This window comes from Camelus ferus, chromosome 16 (assembly GCF_009834535.1).
Source record: "Camelus ferus isolate YT-003-E chromosome 16, BCGSAC_Cfer_1.0, whole genome shotgun sequence".
Lineage (NCBI taxonomy): Eukaryota > Metazoa > Chordata > Mammalia > Artiodactyla > Camelidae > Camelus > Camelus ferus.
In genome coordinates, this window is record NC_045711.1 from 2,536,785 (window position 1) to 2,557,293 (window position 20,509).

Here is a 20,509-nt window from a genome sequence, read left to right on the forward strand (position 1 = left end):
GCTCAGTCCCCGAAACTGGGAGGCGTACAGCTCAGGGCCTCTAGGAAGGGGCTGATGTGTCTGCCTGGGCTCGTCCCCCACCCTCCCGCCCCAGTCCCGAGGTGGTCTGATCCCTTCCAGACCCCTCTCTCCAATGGGTCCCTGCGCTAGGGAGAGGGAGAAGACCCACGTGCGAGGGGGATGTTGAGGGTTGGGTCCAGTTGCACTGAAAGTCTGCCTCTCTTGCAGAGTGAGGTGTGGGGTGCAGAGACCCGGCCTTCTGTAGCACTGTGTCTTTGTATCGTGGTGGGAGCCAGGGCCAGGCGAGTTGTCCCTTGCCAGTTCCTGCTCCCAGGCTTTTATACTTTCTGTGAGGAACGTAGTAAATGTGCATGCTTGCTCTTACTCCTTCACGTTTGCCATGCTGATCAAGGGAAGCTGTTGGAGACAGGACGTAGCAAGGTGATGTGAGGTTAATGATTTCAGAGGAAAACGTGCGTGAAGACCCTGCCCGGATCAGCGCCAACATAATTTTTGATTTGGGCGTGGAAAAGTGGACGCTAGTGGACACTTGGAATCAGCTGTAAATATCAGGGACTCCAAGTAGGCCTTATGGGTGTTATAGAAGCAAATAAAAATATAACTGCCCAGGTAGGGGAAATAATTTAATTTCATGTATTTTTTTGGGTGCGGGGGGGTTTATGACTGAAATCAAAAGATTATGACTGAAATCAGGACTTCCTGATTCCATTTCTACTTAAGCAATGTTTTAGTAATTTCCCAGCGTGTGGAATAAACCTAATAACCTGGTCTTCAGTCTGAGAAGTTGGTTCCCCTTGACTCTTTCTTTTCATTCATTTTTTTTCCAGCTCCATAGTGCGGACTGAGAAGCATACTTACTTTGGTTACATGGTTTCTTCTTGCGCGGGGTCGGGGGGCGGCGGGTAAGAATTCCCTGTTTTTGTCTCTTGCTTCTTGGTGGGGATGCCTTGGATGTCTGTGAGGAGGATTTCTGCGCTGCCTGTTTGATAGGACACTTTTAAGAGAAGCCCTGTGGTCTAATAGAGCAGGACAGTAGTTGCAGTGTCCAGACAGATGCCTGCTTGCTACAAAGTAGCAACTCTTCCCATTTATCTTGCCTCGGTTTCCTCATTTCTAGTAACAGGACTATTTCGAATCCAAGTTTAATTAACAAACATTGTAAAGTGATACATGAAAGATGTCAAAGGCAAAGTATTAATTTATGAAGCCACCTTATTTGTGTTACAGAAGTTTTGTTTAGAACTCTCAGTGGGGAGAGAAATACATCTAGCATAAGGTTTAACTGCTTTTAAAGTGGGAGGAAAGGTTGAGAAATGGTGACATTTGGCTTAATGATCTTATAATTCATCTAATGACTAGGTTATGTGAAAGAATTGGCATTGTGAAAGCCAGCCTTAGAACTGTCTCACGTGACCTCTTTAAAGTGCTGTGAAAGTTTTCAGGTGTAAATCTCTGTGTGATACTCTATTCCTTTTACTAGGAAATTTTTTTACCTGTCACACAGACTGATTTAACAGGTCTGGGGCTAGTGTTTTTCTTAAAAAAAGTTTTTTTTTTTTGATAGTTAATATCCTGAAAGTCTTGGTTGAGGAAAGCAGTAAATTAAAAATTATTAGAATAACACATTGGAATTTACTATATTTAATTGGAGGAGACTTTTTACAATTCAGAAAAAAGGTTTCTATATCATTATCTAAGATGTTCTTAGAGATAAATAATAATAGGAGATATGCCTCAAGCATCTTTCCAAACCCCTAAAACAGTGAGATTATAAAGAAGTGAATGAACATCACAGAATCATTGGCTACAAAAATTTCTGTAACTGTTGAGGTGAGTAACATTTTTAAAGGAAGCCTCCATTGATCTTCCACTTTAACAGATTATTGCTTAACTAGTGTTTTTGTAATTGCTTAACTAGTAATTTTAAAACTTAGTGAGTATCCATTACTGGGATCTAATGGACTATGTGAAGATGATATTAAATAGAGGAAACTATGACAAAAGTGTCACAAGGCCCTTACACTTACACAAGGAATATGAATCTGAGTGGTAGGGCATAGGTTCTTGTGAGAGTTTAAGTCAGTCTTACTGTGTATACTCTAATGAATCAGTTCTCTTACCAATTTGTTATTTATTCAAGTTACCATAAAGCCGTTTAGTCTATAGCCTCAGGATGTTTAAAAAAGGAACTGAAAAGAGGCTTCAGCAACACGGGATGTTAGTGCCTTACCCACAGGTTGGTGGTCCCAGTTGGTCTGGCCTTCTAATGATGCTATTTGGAATTTAGGCTCATTCCATCCTTTCAGGTTGCTGCACTCACTGTTCTTTATGTCAGGAACCACGGTAATGTTTACCATCACATGACATCAGGAGTTGAAACTGCACAGCACTACTAGTTATAAAGTGATCATCCCAGATGGAATAAGCTATTTGTATAAATGATTTTCATTTTTGGAAATGATAGCACACTGAAAATTCTGAGTGAATTTATGGAGTTAAGTTTGAAAGGCAGACTCAGTTTTGGAGAATTTGTTTCAGGAAGTGTAAGATTTCATTTATGAATATTTGGCTATGTCCTGTGATAGAAATAGAGAGTATACTCAGTAATGAAGTTCCTAAAAATTACCGTCTGTTTTTGTAGACAGCTTTCAAATCTGTCCTTCGTTGGATAAGTTGGCACACATGTATATGTCTGTATTTACACACATCCAGGTTGGGGCGGTAGTAGGTTGATAGGAGCTTGATTAGTTTTTAAGTTTACTGGAGTAATCTCAGTAAATTGGCACCAAGGGGATAAATAACTGGGTTGTTGGTGTTTTGAACTTCTGCTTTTAGTGGTATTCCTGGGCCTGGCAAGGCAAGCTGTTCAATTTCCCTTTGATTTTATCTTATAAAAATCCAAAAACTGAATAGAACTTTTAGTATTAGAATGTACCTTAGGAATTTTATAGTCCAGTTTTATTCTTAGTATGAGAATATTTTATCTGATACACCTTTTGAAAACTTCTGACTACAGGTAGTTCATCATCTGACGTAGCGTATGACTGGGCAACTAATTGAGAGTTGTTCATTATTTTCAACTTAAAACTGTCTCCCTAAAACCTATAAGGTGTTGTAGCTCCAAGAGGATGAGGAATTTCTGCTTTAACTTATAAATTTCTTCAGCTCCACATCTCTGCCAGGTAATGTAGAATACGATGCCTTAACACATCCAGAGGACTTGGAGGGAAAAAAAAAATCAAGCAGTGTTTCTTCAAGGAAGAAATTGTTCTTATCCTTAATATTGTTTGGAATGTAGCTGACACACCTGCATCAGGCCATCAGCTTTTTCTAAATGCTATTCTGTGAAATAAGATTATGAGGAGGAATTGGTTCATAATCCCAGAGCTTTTTGAATTCACAAAATGGCTTTTTGCCTGGAGGCCTCTAAATGTTTCAATGGGCTACTGTTTGAAATCAACACATGATTCGTATCTCCTAGTATTGTGACTCAGATATATTCATTTCAGTTCCTATAAAACACTCAACCTACATAGCATTGTAAGGTGCCGAGGTGGTAGAATTTAGAACAGTTGAAAGAGATAATAACTTGCCCAGCTTCACTGTTATGACAGAGTCAATTACACAGTAACACATTAATATTCATTTTCTAAGTGAATGACATGCCAGTTGTCTACTTAAATGTTCAGGCAGGTATGAGATAAAGGATCAGAGTGGTGGCATGGAACTAATTGGGCAAAACTTTTTATTACACTTATCTAAAATTTTCAGTTGCTAATACATAAGTGATGATATGTTCACATAGTTCAAAATTTTAAATGTACAAAAGTATGTACAGTTGACATTCTCTGTCCTAACTTTGTCTTGCAGCCAGCCCAGTTCCCCTTACCAGAGACAAGCAGCCTTATTCATTTTTTATTATAATTTCTTAATGGTAATTATCATATATGTTAATTTAAATTAAAAGTTAATGATTTCTTAATAATTGCCAGAGGTTTGATTCATATTCAAACAGGTATACTCTCCCACTCTGCCAATTTTTTAATACAAATTATGCATAATTTAACACCATTCTTCATCTTTGGTTTCTTCACTTAACATTAAGGGATGAACTGTTTACATTTTTATTTTTATCAAAGTTATACGTGCACATGGTTCCAAAGTGATATTGTTCTACAAAGTTTGTTACAATAAAACAGCAGTCTTTAGCCCCTGCTTTCATTTGTTTCAGCTAATGTATTTGTTATCCATACCCCTTTGTCTATGGTCTTCTTACATCTCGATTTTTCATTTTTCATTCTTTTTCGGGGGCTACTCTTTTTTTTGGTGGGGGTAGGTAGTTAGGTTTATTTATTTATTTTTAGAGGAGGTACTGGGGATTGAACCCAGGATCTCGTGCATGCTAAACGTGTGCTCTTCCACTTGAGCTATACCCTTCCCCCTTGATTGTTCATTTTTAGGTACTACCCATCAGTCTCCTACTGTGGAAGATGAGGATTTGGCTCTTTTGCCTCTTCTCGCCCTCCACTGTTTGCCTTTCCCATCCCCCACAACCAACTACCCAGTCAAGTTATACTGTAACTTTGGTTTTATCAGTATTCAGTCTTTACAGTATTATGAATGGTAACTGCTATACGTAATTTCGTTGCTTAATGTCCTGTGATTTCTGTGCTGCACGACTCCTTCCTTGGAGTTAATAATGGTCTTGATTTTTTTTTCTTTGTTCTCTATGTGCCTGTCCTTCACTCATTCAACCTCACTCTTCACCAGTTTTCTAAGTCTCTGAGAAAGTTGAGATGATCAGCTATTCTGTTCATTGCTATCTTCTGTAAACTCTCCCTTAGACTCTTCTGACTGGCTCCAACCTAAGCTGCCAGCCTTCTACATCCAGCACCTGCTGTCTGTCACCCTGGGCTCGCTCTTCACCGTTATTCTGGGGATTCTCTTTATTTCACTTCTGCTGTGAAGAAATTATTTCCCATGTTTTCTCTGTTACTGGTTTCTTCCCTCATTTTAGTGGAGAATATTCTCCAGGTGCATCCTGAGAAAGAAGGCATGGGAGGTAGTATTTTTCCAACGTTTTATTTGGAAAAATTTTAAGCCTACAAAGAATAGTGAAATAAACACTACTGTACCCTTGGCCTGGATTCACAAATTTTAACATTTTGTCACATTTGCTTTATCTCTCTCATACATGGGTATATGTATGTGTACATATATGTGTGTATACACACACATATTTTTTTTCCTGAATCATTTCAAAGTGAGTTATAGACCCCATGACACTTGACCCCTAAATATTTCTACATGTTTCTCCCAAGAACTAGGACATTCTCCTGTTTAGCCACTTATCATTATAAATCCCCCTAATTTAACATTCATGCACTAAGATATAGTACATTTTAAGTTTTTGCACTTGTTCCAGTAATGTCCTTTATAACTGTGTGTGTTTTAATTAATGATCCAGTAAAGAATCATTCATTACACTTGGCTCTCAAGAGTATTTAGTCTCTTTACTGTAGAAGTCACCCTATTCTTTTTTTTGTCTTTCATAGCATTTATCTTTGATTGACATTTTTAAAGAGTCCAGGTTAGTTGTCTTGTCAAATTTCCTACAGCCTGGGTTTGTCTGATAATTTCATCATTATAAGATTGAAGTTAACCATTGTTGTCAAAAATACTACATACGTAATATTCTATATACTTCTAACTGCATCACACAGGGAGGCAGCTAATGTCAATTTGTTCTACTATTAGTGATGTTTGGTTTGAATACTTAGTTATGATAGTGCCCCCATATTTCTTCATTGTAAAAATACTGATTCCCTTTTGTAATTAATATGTAATCTGTGATTTTTTTTTCAATTTTTCTTGTTTTGGTAAAATATATGTAACAAAAATTTACCATTTTAACCATTTAAATGCGTTAAATACATTCATAATGCTGTGCAACTATCACTGCCGTCCATCTCCAGAGTTTTTTTCATTTTCTAAAACTGAACCTCTATACCCTTTAAACAATAAGTTTCCATTTTTTCCTCCCCCTGCCCCCAACAACCACCATTCCACTTTCTGTCTATGATTTCCACTATTCTAAGTACCTCATATAAGTAGAATCATACAGTATTTGTCTTTTTGTGACTGACTTATTTCATCTAGTTTAATGTCCTTAAGGTTTATTCACGTTGTAGCACATTGCTTTTTAGAGCTGAGTAATATTTTATTGTATGTATATATCACATTTTACTTACGCTTTCATTCATCAATGCACGCTTGGGTTTTTTCCAGATTTTGGCTATTATGAATAATGCTATTATGAACATGGGTATACAAATATGTCTTTGAGATCCTCTGTTCAATTCTCTTGGGTATATATCCAGAAGTGGAATTGCTGGAGCACATGATAATTCTATTTGTAATTTTTTGAGGAAACTCCCTCCTGTTTCCCACAGCAGCTGTACCAATTTACATTCCCACCAATAGTACCCCAAATGTTCCGATTTCTCCACATCCTTACCAATGCTTGTTTTCTGGTTTTTTGATAGCAGTCATCCTGATTACTGTGGAGTGGTATCCCATTGTAGTTTTGATTTGTATTTCCCTAATGATTAGTAATGTTGAGCATATTGATGTGCTTATTGGCTTTTCATGTATCTTCTTGGGAGAAATGTCTATTCAAATCCTTGTCCCCATTTTTAAATTGTGTTTGTTGTTGTTGAGTTTTAGGGGTTCTTTCTATATTTTGGATATTAATCCCTTATCAGATATATGATTTTTAAATATCTTCACACACTCTTGGGGTTGCCTTTTTACTCTGTTGATAGTGTCTTTTGATGTGCAGGCTCTTTTTTAATTTTCAAAAAGTCCAATTTGTCTATTTTTTCTTTTGTTACCTGTGCTCTTGGTGTCATATCTATGAAATCTTTGCCAAATCCGATGTCTTGAAGCTTTTGTCCCATGTTTTCTTCTAAGAGTTTTATTGTTTTAGGTCTTACATTTAGGCCCTTGATCCATTTAAGTTAATTATTGTATATGGTGTTAGGTAAGTGTCCAACTTCATTTGTTTGCATATGGGAGAGATCCAGTTTTCATAGCACCTTTTTTTGAAAAGACAGTCCTTTCCCCATTAAGTGGTCTTGGCCATTTTGTCAAATATTATTTGACCATATATATGAGGGGTTATTTCTGGGATCTCTGTTGTTTTCCGTTGGTCTTTATGTTTATCTTTATGCCAGTACCATGGTTTTGATTACTATAGCTTTGTAGTGGGTCTTGAAGTCAGGAAGTATGATTCCTCTATTTCATTGTTTTTCAAGATTTTTTTTTTTTTTTTGCCTATTCAGGATCCCTTGAGATTCCATATGAATTTTAGGATGAGTTTTTCTATTTCTGCAAAAAATGTCATTGGGTTTTTGATAGAAAGTACATTGAATTTGTAGATCACATTGGACAGTATTGACATTTTAACAATATTAAATCTTCCAATCCATGAACATGGCATGTGTTTCCTTTTATTTATGTCTTCTTTAACTTCTTTCAGCAATGTTTTAGAGTTTTCATTGTACAAGTCTTTCACCTCCTTGGTTAAATAAGTTAATTCCTACATATTTTATTCTTTTTGATGCTATTGTAAATGGAATTGTTCTTATAATTTCCTTTTCAGATTGTTCATTGTTAGCATATAGAAATGCAACTAATTTTTGTGTGTCAACTTTGTATCCTGCCACTTTGCTGAATGTATTTATTAGTGCTAACAATTTTTTGTATTTTTTTTTTTTTTGGTGTGTGTAGAATCTTTAGAGATTTTTACATGTAAGATCATATCACCTACAAACAGATAGTTTTACATCTTCCTTTCCAATTTGGATGTCTTTTACTTTTTTTTCCCCCTTACCTAATTGCTCTGACTATAACTTCTATGTTGAATAGAAGTTGTAAAAGTGAATATCTCGCCGTATTTATGATCTTAGAGGAAAGCTTTGTCTTTCACCATTGAATATGATGTTTGCTGTGGAATTTTTATATATGACCTTTATCGTGTGAGGAAGTTTCGTTCTATTTCTAGTTTGTTAAGTGTGTTTTTTATCATGGAAAGTGTATTAAATTTTGTCAAATGCTTTTTTTGCATTAATTGAGATGATCATGTGGGTTTTTTTCCTTCATTCTGGTGATGTGGTGTATTACATTGGTGGATTTATGTATGTTGAATCATTGTATTCTAGGAATCCAGCAGAATCTTTGCGTCCCAGATGGTCATGGTGTATAATCTGTTTAATATACTGCTGAATTCTGTTTGCTAGTTTTTTGTTGAGGATGTTCATAAGAAATATTAGTCTTTACTTTTCCTTCCTTATGATGTCTTTGCTTTGGTATCAGAATAACTCATAGAATGAATTAGGAAGTGTTCACTCTTCAACTTTTTTGAAAAGTTTAAGAAGAATTGATACTAGTTCTTCTTTAAACGTTTGGTAGAATTGACCAGGGAAGGTGTCAGATTCAGGGCTTTTCTTTGCTGGGAGATTACTGATCTCTTTACTAGTTACAAGTCTATTCAGATTTTTTCTTTGTGATTTAGTCTTGATATGTTTTGTGTTTCTAGTAATTTGCCCATTTCATCTAAGTTATCCAACTTGTTGACATAGAGCTATTCATAGTACTCTCTTACAATTCTTTTCCTTTCTGTAGAATCAGTAATAATGTGCCCACTTTCATTTCTGATTTTAGTGGTTTGAGTCTTCTTTTTTTCATAGTCTGTCTAGTTAAAGGTTTGTCAGTTTTGTTAAAGAACCAACTTTTGGTTTCATTGATTTTTCTCTATTGTTTTTCTAATCTCTATTTCACTTCTCTCTCCTCTAATCTTTTTTATTTCCTTCCTTCTGCTAGCTTTGGGTTTAGTTTGTTCTTTTTCTTCTCTAAATCAATCCATGTTGCTGCAAATGGCATTACTTCATTCTTTTTAATGGCTGAGTAATATTTCATTGTATACACACACACACACACACACACACACACACATATAAAACATTTTTATCCAGTTATCTGTTGATAGACATTTAGGTTGCTTCCATGTCTTTGCTATTATAAATAGTGCTGCTATGAACATTGGGGTGCATGTATCTTTTTAGTTAAGAGTTTTCTCTGGGTATATGCCCAGGAGTCAAGTTGCTGGATCATAGGGTAGGTCTATTTTTAGTTTTTTAAGGAATCTCCATACTGTTTTCCACAGTGACTGCGCCAAACTACATTCCAACTACACCAACAGTGTAGGAAGTTTCCCTTTCTTCACATCCTCTCCACCATTTATCATTTGTGGACTTTTGATGATGGGCATTCTGACTGGTATGAGGTGACACCTCATTGTAGTTTTGATTTGCATTTCTCTGATAATTAGTGATATTGAGCATTTTTTTCATGTGCCTTTGGCCATTTGTATGTCTTTATTGGAGAAATGTTTGTTTAGGTCTTCTGCCCATTTTTTTTTAAATTTTATTGATTTATAATCATTTTACAATGTTGTGTCAAATTCTAGTGTTCAGCACAATTTTTCAGTCATACATGGACATATACACACTCATCAAATTTTTTCCTTTGTGATTCTCTGTGCTATACAGTATAATCTTGTTTATCTAGTCTACAATTTTGAAATCCCAGTCTATCCCTTCCCTCCTCCACCCCCCTGGCAACCATAAGTCTGTATTCTATGTCTATGAGTCTATTTCTGTCCTGTATTTACGCTTTGTTTGTTTGTTTTTGTTTTTGTTTTTTTAGATTCCACATATGAGCGATCTCATATGGTATTTTTCTTTCTCCTTCTGGCTTACTTCACTTAGAATGACATTCTCCAGGAGCATCCATGTTGCTGCAAATGGCATTATGTTGTCGGTTTTTATGGCTGAGTAGTATTCCATTGTATAAATATACCACATCTTCTTTATCCAGTTGCCTGTTGATGGACATTTAGGCTGTTTCCATGTTTTGGCTATTGTAAATAGTGCTGCTATGAACATTGGGGTGCAGGTGTTATCCTGAAGTAGGGTTCCTTCTGGATATAAGCCCAGGAGTGGGATTCCTGGGTCATATGGTAAGTCCATTCCTAGTCTTTTGAGGAATCTCCACACTGTTTTCCACAGTGGCTGCACCAAAGACTTCTGCCCATTTTTTGATTGGATTATTTGTTTTTTTGTTACTGAGTTGTATGAGCTTTTTATATATCCTGGAAATTAAGCCCTTGTCAGTCCTATCGTTTGCAAATATTTTCTCCCATTCTGTAGGTTGTCTTTTTGTTTTATTTATGGTTTCCTTTGCTGTGCAAAAACTTATAAGTTTAATTAGGTCCCATTTATTTATTTTTGCTTTTATTTCTATTGCCTGGGTAGACTACCCTAGGAGAACATTGCTAAGATTTACTTTTCTTGTTTTTTAATGTAAATGTTTCTAGCCCTAAAGTTCCCCCTTTAGTTCTACTTTCACTGCATCCTATGAGTTTTGATATGTTGTGTTTTCCTTCATTTTTAGGTATTTTCTAATTTTCTTTCTGACTTCTCTTCTGATCCATTGATTGTTTAAAAGTGTGTTGCTTAATTTCCACAATTTTTTTCCAGTTTTCCTTCTGTTGTTAATTTCTAGATTCATCCTATTGTGGGCAGAGAAGATACTTTGTGTGACATCTATCTTTTTAGATCTATTGAGACTTAATTTCTGGTGTACAGCATAATAGTTCAGTCATACATATACATACATATATTTGTTTTCATATTCTTTTTCATTATAGGTTACTACATCTCTGGCAATGTCTTAATTTCTCCTTCTCCTTTAAAGGACAGCTTTGCCAGAAATAGGATTCTTGGTTGACAGCTTTTTCTTTTAGCACTTTAACTAATACTGGCCCACTGCCTTCTGGCCTCTGAAGTTTCTGATGAGACATCTACTTAGTCTTACTGAGTGTTTCTTGTATGTGATGAGTTATCTTTCTCTCGCTGCTTTCAGGATTTTCTCTTTGTCTTTTGACTTTTGAAAGTTTGATTATAATGTGTGTCTGTGTGGGTCTCTTTGAGCTCATCTCACTTGGAATTCGTTAAGCTTTTTTGATGTTTATATTCATGTCTTTCCTCAAACTAGGGGTTTTCAGCCATCATTTCTTCAAATATTCTTTCTGTCCTTTTCTCCTTTTTCTGAGACTCTCACAATGGTCTGCTTGACAATGCCCCACAACTCCCTTATTCTCTGCTCACTTTTATTCAGTCTTTTTTTTCCTCAGAGCTGTTGATTTCCATGTCCTATCTTAAAGTTGCAGATTATTTCTTCTGCTTGCTCATATCTGCCTTTGAATCTCTTAGCAAATTTTTCATTTCATTTATTGTACTTTTCATCCTCCAGAATTTCTTTTTCATTTCTTTTTAGGTTTTCTATCTCTGTATTGATGTTTCCACTTTATTCAGACATTGTTTTCTTTTCTCCCCATCTTCCTTTAGTTCTTTGAGCATCTTTTAGACAGTCATTTTGACTTGTCTAGTATATTTACCATCAGGTATTTTTTAAGGACAGTTTTTGTTGGTTTAATTTTTTCCTTTGAAAGGGCTGTACTTGCCTCTTTCTTTGTATCATTTGTTGAGAACCGGACATTTGAATCTAGTAATGTGATAACTCTGGAGATCACATTATCTTCCTTCCCAGAATTTGATGTTTTTTTATTGTCAGTTTTGTTTTTTTTGACTGTTGTGGGCTGTCCCTGTGCTGAAGGTCAGCCTGAGGTATAAACCATAGGTCTCCTCAAGTCTTTTCTGAGTCTTTCCCGGGGCGTTCTCAGTCCCATTCTAATATTTCCCTGTATATGCAGTAGTTTTTGAATGTACTAGTGTTTAGTATCTGGCTTACAAAAGGGGAAAAAAAGAAAATGAAGGGGACATAAAAAGGCACTGGTCCTTTAAGTTCCCTGGACATCACTTCAGCTGGAGGAGGAGGGACTTACAACAACTAGAGGAGGTAAAACAATTATGGCTGCCTGCCTGCCTCTTTGTCCACACCTCTGTAATCAGAAGCAGCCATCAGAGCACAGATGCCCAGTATTTGGAGGATGTGGTTGTTTTTGCCTACCCCGGCTCCTGCGAACGGTATGTGAGGTGCTCTAGGAACATGTACACAATGGTCTGCCAGTGGCTAGGGGTGATGGATTGGTAGATGCAACTTTGCCGAGAGATGAAATTGACCAGTATCAACCACAATTAACTTTCAAAGTCGGCCCCTGGAAGTTGTAAGCTTTCAATAGATTCCAGAGTTCCAAAATATTTATATCAGACAGATTATGCCAGTGCAGTTATTGTTTAGGTAGGGAGACAAATTCCTAGTGCTTCCTATTCCACCGTCTTCCCAGAATCCTCTTCTGTCAGGTGATTTTTTTTTTAATGACTACAGGGATATCCTGTTTTTGAACAGTCTTTTAACCAATGGTTTTAACATACATTTGTGATCCTTGCCTGTATCAATTATTGCATTGGTGTTTGTAAAATGAAATATATTTTCTAAGTGCTTCATTCTAGGACATAGTTATTTTGAGATTTTTGCTGTCTAAAAATATCTTTATCCTCACAGTTAGTTGGTTGGGTCTAGAATTTTAGGTTGGAAATAATTTTCCTTCAGAATTTTGAAGGAAGCTTGAAGGTAATGAAACAATACCAAGTTTACTGAATTATTATGGTGAATATATCTTGCGTTCTGTTTTGTTCTGTTCTCACTTTGGACAGCTAGTCTTCATATATTGAACCTTTTGAACAGGTTCTCTAATATTCTTATCCTTTCCTATTGTGCATCTTTTTGTCTTTTAATTTTAATTTGTGAAAGAGTTTTCTCTCCTTTATCCTCTAACTCTTGTATTGAGTGTTTTCATTTCTGTGATTGCATTTTTAACTTCTAAGAACTCTTTCTTGTTCTTTATGTTTCTTTAAAAAATATCCCATTGTGTTTCATGTATGTAGTATCTTCTTTTAGTTCTCTCAGGATAATGACAGTCCTTTAGAATTAAAATTTTTAAAAATTTATTTGAATTTAAAAGTGACTTTAGACTTACAGGAAAGTTCCAAAGATAGTATACAAAGTTCCTGCGTACTTTTCACCAGGCTTCCCTTAAGGTTAATATCTTACATAGCCACAGTACCTTTGTCAAAACTAAGCAGTTAACATTGCTTCAGTGCTATTAACTAAACCATATTCAAATTTCCCCAGGTTTAAAAAAAATTTATTTTACTGATGTGTTTTTTTGTTCCAGAATCAATAATCTAGTATACCACATTGTATTTAGTGGCATTGTCTCCTCAGTCTCCCCCGACCTTGACAGTTTTGAAGAGGACTATTTAAGTATTTTGTAGAATGTCCTTTAAATCAAATTTGTCTGATGTTTCCTCATGATTATACTAGGCTTATGGGTTTTTTTTTTTTTTTTTAAATACTGCAAAAGTGAGGTTGTTATCCATGCCCTCACTTACCCTAATTTTGAATGTTTTATTCTTTTCTTCAAGAAAACAATCTCTTCAAAGTGCGTTTTTTTCTACAGGTAATTATGATTGTTTTTAAAAATTCTTTCATGTTGGAGGTTTTTCTCAGACATACAGTAATCCTTAATTAACTGCTAAAACTTAAGACAGGTGTTTGAAAAGCTGATTCAAGATTATGAAAATGTGAGTGGGCCTTGTTAACTACTAATTTCACTTTAGGGTGATGTGGTTGGGCATCTTAATTAGGGAACTCATGTGTTACTACTTGAGGCTTTTTTTCATTGGTCCAGTTGGATTCTGCAACGAGAGATCCTTTGGTTTCCCTACTGGGGGGTAAAAACTGGAGGAAGAAGTCTGGGAGTTCTTACTCCATATGTTTACTTAATCTCTCTCTTTTCAATATGGTGCCCTCCTCTTTACTGTTGCTGATATCCTGCAGCCTAGAAATCCTCTGTTTAACCCTCTCCAGAGAATAAATCTTCAGTCTCTTATCAAGATGGTTGAGTAGCAGGCACCTGGCTTTCCTAGTTGGAAAGAAAATCTAAGGATCTGAAGCTTTTGAAGCAAAATTTCAACCAATCCTCTTTATAGTTCCATCTTCCACTTCCAGTTCCTGAACATTTTGGAGATCCTATGATATAAATTGTATTGATTCTAAGTTTACCACAAATGGCTTGTGATTCAGTTTTCTTGGGTTTGCATGGTCATTTATCACTCTTCTATCTGCCTTCCAAGAGAATTGTCTTGTTGCTGTCTCCCTTGACTTTTTTTTTTTTTTTTTGAGGGGGTGGCTTTTTGTGGATTATGCCTTTAAAAAATTCCTTTACTTTTGTTTTTGTGGGATTTTATGCAGGAGCAAAAATAGATACATGTTCAACCTACCATCTTTATCCAGAAATTTAGCAAGACTTTGCTAAAGATTTCTTGAAAGGTACAGAAGTTTGCACTGGCTTTCTCCTTGATTTCTACCATGTTATTTTCTCTCACCGTTATCCCCTAAAGAAATACATTCCTGTTTTACCAAAAAACCCAAGAAGTCTCCAGCTGGCTTTTGAAGGAAATGACCTCATTCGTGCAGCTATTCAGATCTAGTATTTCTCATAAGTCATCATGTTCTACCACCTAGGTCTTTATTCAGTGGATTCTTCTACATGGAATGCTCCTTCCTCTCCTCCTTGCTTTTCTCCCCGGTTCTTCTCTGCTAATGCTGTCCCACTTCAGAAAGTCTTCTTTGATCCCTGTCCTCACCATTACCACCTACAGGTTTGGATGATGTTCTTTTCTCGTATGTTTCCACACCTAGCAATTATTATACTACTGTAATTGTTTGTTTAGGTGTCCATAGCCACTTAGCCAGGGACCAAACCTTACTTATCTTTGGATATACATCATTTATCTCACTAGGTGGAACACAAGTGCTTGTTATTTTAAAATTTAAAACTTGTAGGAAAATAAAGTACAACTTAAAAAAACTGTATAACTCTCTTAAAGATACTGAATTAGTATCAAAATCCATTTAAAAGTCCATCAATAAAATGACAAAAATGAAAAGGTAAATTCAGTGGTTCTTACTGAAAAAATTTCAATGATGTTACTACGACTTAAAAGGCAAAGATATGTTGTATTAGGTTGGATACTTTTATAAGTGGCTGTGAAAACCAATTGCTCCCCCTTTATTAGAATTGCTTGGAAAATATAGTGTCATTTGAGTTCAAGGAGAACATGTTTACTGAGTTTGGTAAATCCTGTTCTCTTTTATTTAGAGAAATATCTGAATGAAATGCAAGTTGACTCTTAAGTGCATTAGCTATAATTAGCTTTACTGCATTTTTCAGGAACATGGGGTACAGTTTAGAAGCCTTCTGCAGATATTTTTAAGAGTCCCTGAATAAAAGTTTAAGGACACATATGGTTTGTCTTTGAACAAAAGGGTTTTAAACTGCAGGGGTCCACTTATACATGGATTTGTTTTCAGTAGTAAATACTGCAGTTAGTACAGGGACTGCAGTTGGTGGGATCCATGGAAACCAAGTCTTGGATTTGGAGGAACCATGCATATGGAGGAACCCCAAATGTGGAGCGCCTACTCCAAGTTATACACAGCTTTCTACTAAACGGGGGGTCAGCACTCCTAACCCCTGTTGTCGTTCAAGGGTCAATTAGATGTATTTTTAAGTAAGAAAATCTGACATTACCAATATTTGATATAGTGAAGGAAATGTTTATTTGGCTAAGCAGAATATCCTACAGCTGCATCTGGGGAAAGGTCTTGTTTTAGAGGTGATCAGACAGCAGCTGTATGAACCTTCCCCTGGAGTCTACTCCATTTGTTGTCCACTTAGAAAGTCTTAGCCTAATTCATGGCGAGACTTTAGGGACCCCAAACTTGTATGCAAGCAAAACTTTCTGTAAGGGTGAATTTTTGTCAAGAAAGGGCTCATAACTTTTTTTTTTTTTTTTTTTTTGGCATATTTGGTACAGTTGATGAACCAACACGGGCACATTATTGTCAACCAAAGTCCATAGTTTACATTAGGGTTCACTCTTGATGTTGTACATTCTATGGGTTTTGACAAATGCATAATGGCATGCAGCCACCACTATAGTATCATACAGAATAATTTCATTGCCCTAAAAGTCCCTTGTGCTCCATCTATTCATTTCACCCCTCCCTCCCGCTCCCCCAACAAGCCCCTGGAAACCACCATCTCAGAAAGGGTCCATAGCTTTTATCAGACTTGACCTAAGAAAATTTAAGAGCCATTGGTTTAGGTACTTAACCCACTGTGCTTACTTGAGGGCGTAAAGTGGAGGGGGCAGGAGAGTGAGTATTAATTGTGGCTTTAAGACTAAATTTTGATACAACTCACAGTAACATGTCATTGACATCATGACATATGTATAATTGATACAGAAATTTATACAGCATATTAATGCTTATAAAGTATGTTGCATTCTTACCATTTTCTACTTTATTTAAATTGTTTCTGTAGGTACTCAGATGTTTGTTGAATGAACGATACTTTAAATGCTGTAGTGCTTTACAATTTTCAAAAGTTTCACACACATGATTTCATGTAATCCCATAATAACCCTTTTTTCCACTCCTACCCCTAAATTGCCCCACCCTCCTTCCTCTCTCCACTGGTAACCACTAGTTTGTTCTCTGTATCTGTGTCTGCTTCTTTTTTATTTTATTTACTAGCTTGTTATATTTTTTTAGATTCCACATATAAGTAATATCATATGGTATTTGTCTTGCCCTGTCTGACTGACTTCAACTTAGCATAATGCCCTCCAGATCCATCCATGTTGCTGCAAATGGCAAAATTTCATTCCTTCTTTATGGCCGAGTAGTATTCCATTGTGTGTGTGTGTGTGTGTGTGTGTGTGTGTGTGTGTGTGTGTGTGTGTGTATGTGTATGTGTATGTGTATGTATATCTTCTTTATCCACTCATCTGTTGATGGACATTGCTTCCATACCTTGGTAATTGTAAATAATGTGGCTGTGAACATTGGGTACATGTATCTTTTCAAATTAATGTTTTTGTTTTTTTCAGGTATGTACCTAGGAGTGGCATTGCTGGGTCATATGGTAGTTCTGTTTTTAGTTTTTTAGAAACTGTCCATACTGTTTTCCACAGTGGCTGCACCAATTTATATTCCCACCAACAGTGTATGAGGGGGTTCCTTTTCTCCAACATTTGTTATTTATGTTCTTGATAATAGCCTTTCTGACAGGTGTGTGGTATATATCTCATAGTGGTTTTGATTTGCATTTCCCTGATGATTAGCAATGGATGTTGAGTATCTTTTCATGTGCCTATTGGCTATCTGCATTTCCTCTTTGGAAAAATGTCTATTCAGTTCTTCTGCCCATCTTTTAAGTGGGTTGTTTGTTTTTTTGATGTTGAATTGTATTAGCTGTTTATGTATGTTGGATATTAACCCCTTATTGGTCATATCATTTACAAATATTTTCTTTCATACAGTAGGTTGTCTTTTCATTTTGTTGATGATTTCCTTTGCTGTGCAAAAAGCTTTTAAGTTTAGTTAGGTCCCATTTGTTTACTTTTGCTTTTATTTCTTTTGCTTTAGGAGACAGATCCTAGAAAACATCACTGCAATTTATGTCAAAGAGTGTTCTGCCTATGTTTTCCTTTAGGAGTTTTATAGTATCTGGTCTTACATTTAAATCTTTTATTTTTGTATGTGGTATTACAGAATGTTAGAGATGCCACCAGAAAACTATTAGTCAATTATTCTGAATTCAGTAAAGTTGCAGGATACAAAATTAACATATAGAAGTCTGTTGCATTTCTATACACTAACAACAAAATATCAGAGAGAGAAATTGCATCAAAAAGAATAAAATACCTAGGAATAAACCTACCTATGGAGGTAAAAGACCTGTACTTGAAAACTATAAGACACTGATGAAAGAAATTGAAGATGACACAAACAGGAAGAAAGATATATATACTGTGTTCTTGGATTGGAAGAATGAATATTTCCAAAATGATTGTACTACCCAAGGGACTCTGCAGGTTTGGTGCAATCCCTATCAAAATACCAATGACATTTTTCATAGAACTAGAATGGATAATTTTAAAATTTGTATGGAAGCACAAGAGACCCTGAGTAGCCAAGGCAATCTTAAAGAAAAACATAGCTGGATAAAAACACTCCCTAACTTCAGATTATACTATGAAGTTATAGTAATCAAGACAGTATGGTACTGGCACAAAAACAGACACATAGATCAATGGTACAGAAGAGAAAGCCCAGAAATAAACCCCACACACTTATGGTCAGTTAATCTATGACAAAGGAGGCAAGAATATACAATAAAGAAAAGACAGTCTCTTCAATAAATGGTGATGGGAAAACTGGACAACTATATATTAAAGAATGAAATTAGAATATTCTCTATTTATCTTTTAATATGTTGGTTGTAACCCACTGAATTGATTTCTTAATATTCTGCTTGTTGGTAACCCATAGTTTGAAAAACACTGGTCTAGCGCATCATAGTTTACAAAACTCTTTTATGTATTCTCAGACCTCCCAGCAGTCCCATGAGATATATATGACCTCTTTTTAGTTTTACAGATGAAGTGACTCTTTTTAGTTTTACAGTGACATTAAGTGACTTGTTCAAGGTTGTGCTGCCAATACTTGGCAGAGTCAGAGTGTGATCTTTGGTCCTAGGTTTTAACTCCAGCTCCACTGGCATCTTTGGTTACATCCCATCCAGACTACTTACTTTTTCCTTCCTCGTCTCACTCCCTTCACTACCACAGTTGAAGGGAATAATACTAGTTCAGAGTGTACAGTTGGGCAAATCCTAATTTGCCAGTTGGCATACCTGCACTGTGTCCAGCCCTATTGCTTGTCACTTGGGGTCCTCTCTTAGAAATTCTGGATTTCCCTATCTGTGTAAAGAGATTCTTCCCTTCTGTTTTCTTCTCCACCCTAGACCAATGGTTTTCAAGCCTGGATTTATGAGAGGTTCAATCAATTGTCGAACTTAATATTCAGACTTCTGGGTCTCTAGGAGATGGATTCTGATTCAGAAGATCTGGGATGGAGGTTAGATATGTTTTTTAAAAAGCTCCACAGGTGATTGTTACACATAGCCAAAATAGAGAATTTCTACTCTGAGTACATTAAAATTGCTGAGCACATAAGGAAACCCAGGATTTGGAAAGTAGCTAAGAGATTCCTTGGTCCCTTAGAGTTTAGGGACTTTAATAATGAGAGATTTGTCCTCTCCCTGGCTCCCAACCCTTGTGGGTGGGTATAACCATTTGGAAACATAATCAGAGCCTGACTGAGTTGTAGAGAACCTGGTGGTTCTCTTCTCCCCATTGCCTCCTTTTTTGATGAAATATTGGAAATCATAAGGTTAGAGTGTGTGCATCAAAGTATGCAATTGGAAAATGCACCTTGTAAAATGGTAAGCTTGGGTCGTTGTTTAATGCTTTCATGAATAATAAAGTCTTTGTAATAACAAAGTCTTTTGATTTACAGATTAAAACAAGTAATAGTTAAACAACTGAACTTTATACTTCAAGTTAAATGGTATGTTTGACTAGAAAAATGATATTTTGAGTATAATTAGTTTCACACTATGGTGAGAAAAACCAGGAACTGATAAAATTTGGGTTTCTTAAAAAAAGAGCATAATACTTCACATTTCTCTCTTTCTCTCTTTAGTTCTTTTTGGAGGTGGATATCTGCTCAGACGATAAGAATTATAAGAGGTCAGTCACAAATCACGCTCTTTACAGTGTGATAAAAATTTTATGTTCATGTGCTATAATGATAAACTGTAGACTTTTATGTTTCAAAGGCACCTTCCCCAAAAGAATAAGGCAGATTGAGGGGGAATACCCTGAAGTTGGGTGTGTCTGTCTGTGGTAGTATTCCACCACCTTCCCTCTGCGATTCGGAACTGGAATCAGTGGGAATGGTATGGGCCATGGAGTAGCCTCCAGAGTGTCTGGACAGCTACTCAGTGATTTTCCACACTTGACCTCTCTCTCCTGCGGTTTGTAGGCTTGTGCCTGGGAATGGCACACAGTAGAGCTGCCAGGTGGTGGGCAGGCTCCTAAACTTTTGACATGGAGCTGCTTTCACTCTCTGCAACCCTTTAGGGAAGGCTGTCTTCATGTTCTTCTTAGCTAGGAAAGAACAATTTGAAGTCGACCTCGTGGAGCCTTTCATTTATTCGTTAAAACTTCCTTTTTCTTCTCCCCCAGAATCTGAGAATTGCTCCTTTCTCAAGGAGTTTTTTTGTTGTGGTTATTTAATTTTGGTCAGACTGTAAGCTAGAATCTGTCCCTGAGTGCCTTACTTAGTTCTTTTATGAAGAAGGCAGCTATTTTATATTCTGTGTTAGTTAAGATAGAATTTGGAACTTTTTTTTTTAATCTGTTATTTTTAAACTTGATTATTCACTGCTCTAAAATGTGAAAGAGGCAGCCTTTTTGCTGCT

General features: G+C 36.2%; 1 protein-coding gene across 10 annotated transcripts in view; it reads left to right on the forward strand.

Annotated features, from left to right (window-relative positions):
• Positions 1-20,509, forward strand: part of ACACA (acetyl-CoA carboxylase alpha) — a 256,134-nt gene that overhangs the window by 33,880 nt on the left and 201,745 nt on the right. For 7 of the 10 annotated variants that reach the window (XM_014559143.2, XM_014559162.2, XM_014559180.2 and 4 more), the window contains one exon: positions 19,729-19,775. The exons of 2 other annotated variants lie outside the window; for them this stretch is intronic. In XM_014559143.2, coding sequence (XP_014414629.1) covers positions 19,729-19,775 — 47 coding nt within the window. Of the gene's footprint in view, positions 1-19,014; positions 19,102-19,728; positions 19,776-20,509 lie in introns of those variants that run through there. One more of the 10 variants, XM_014559155.2, reaches the window with a different exon arrangement.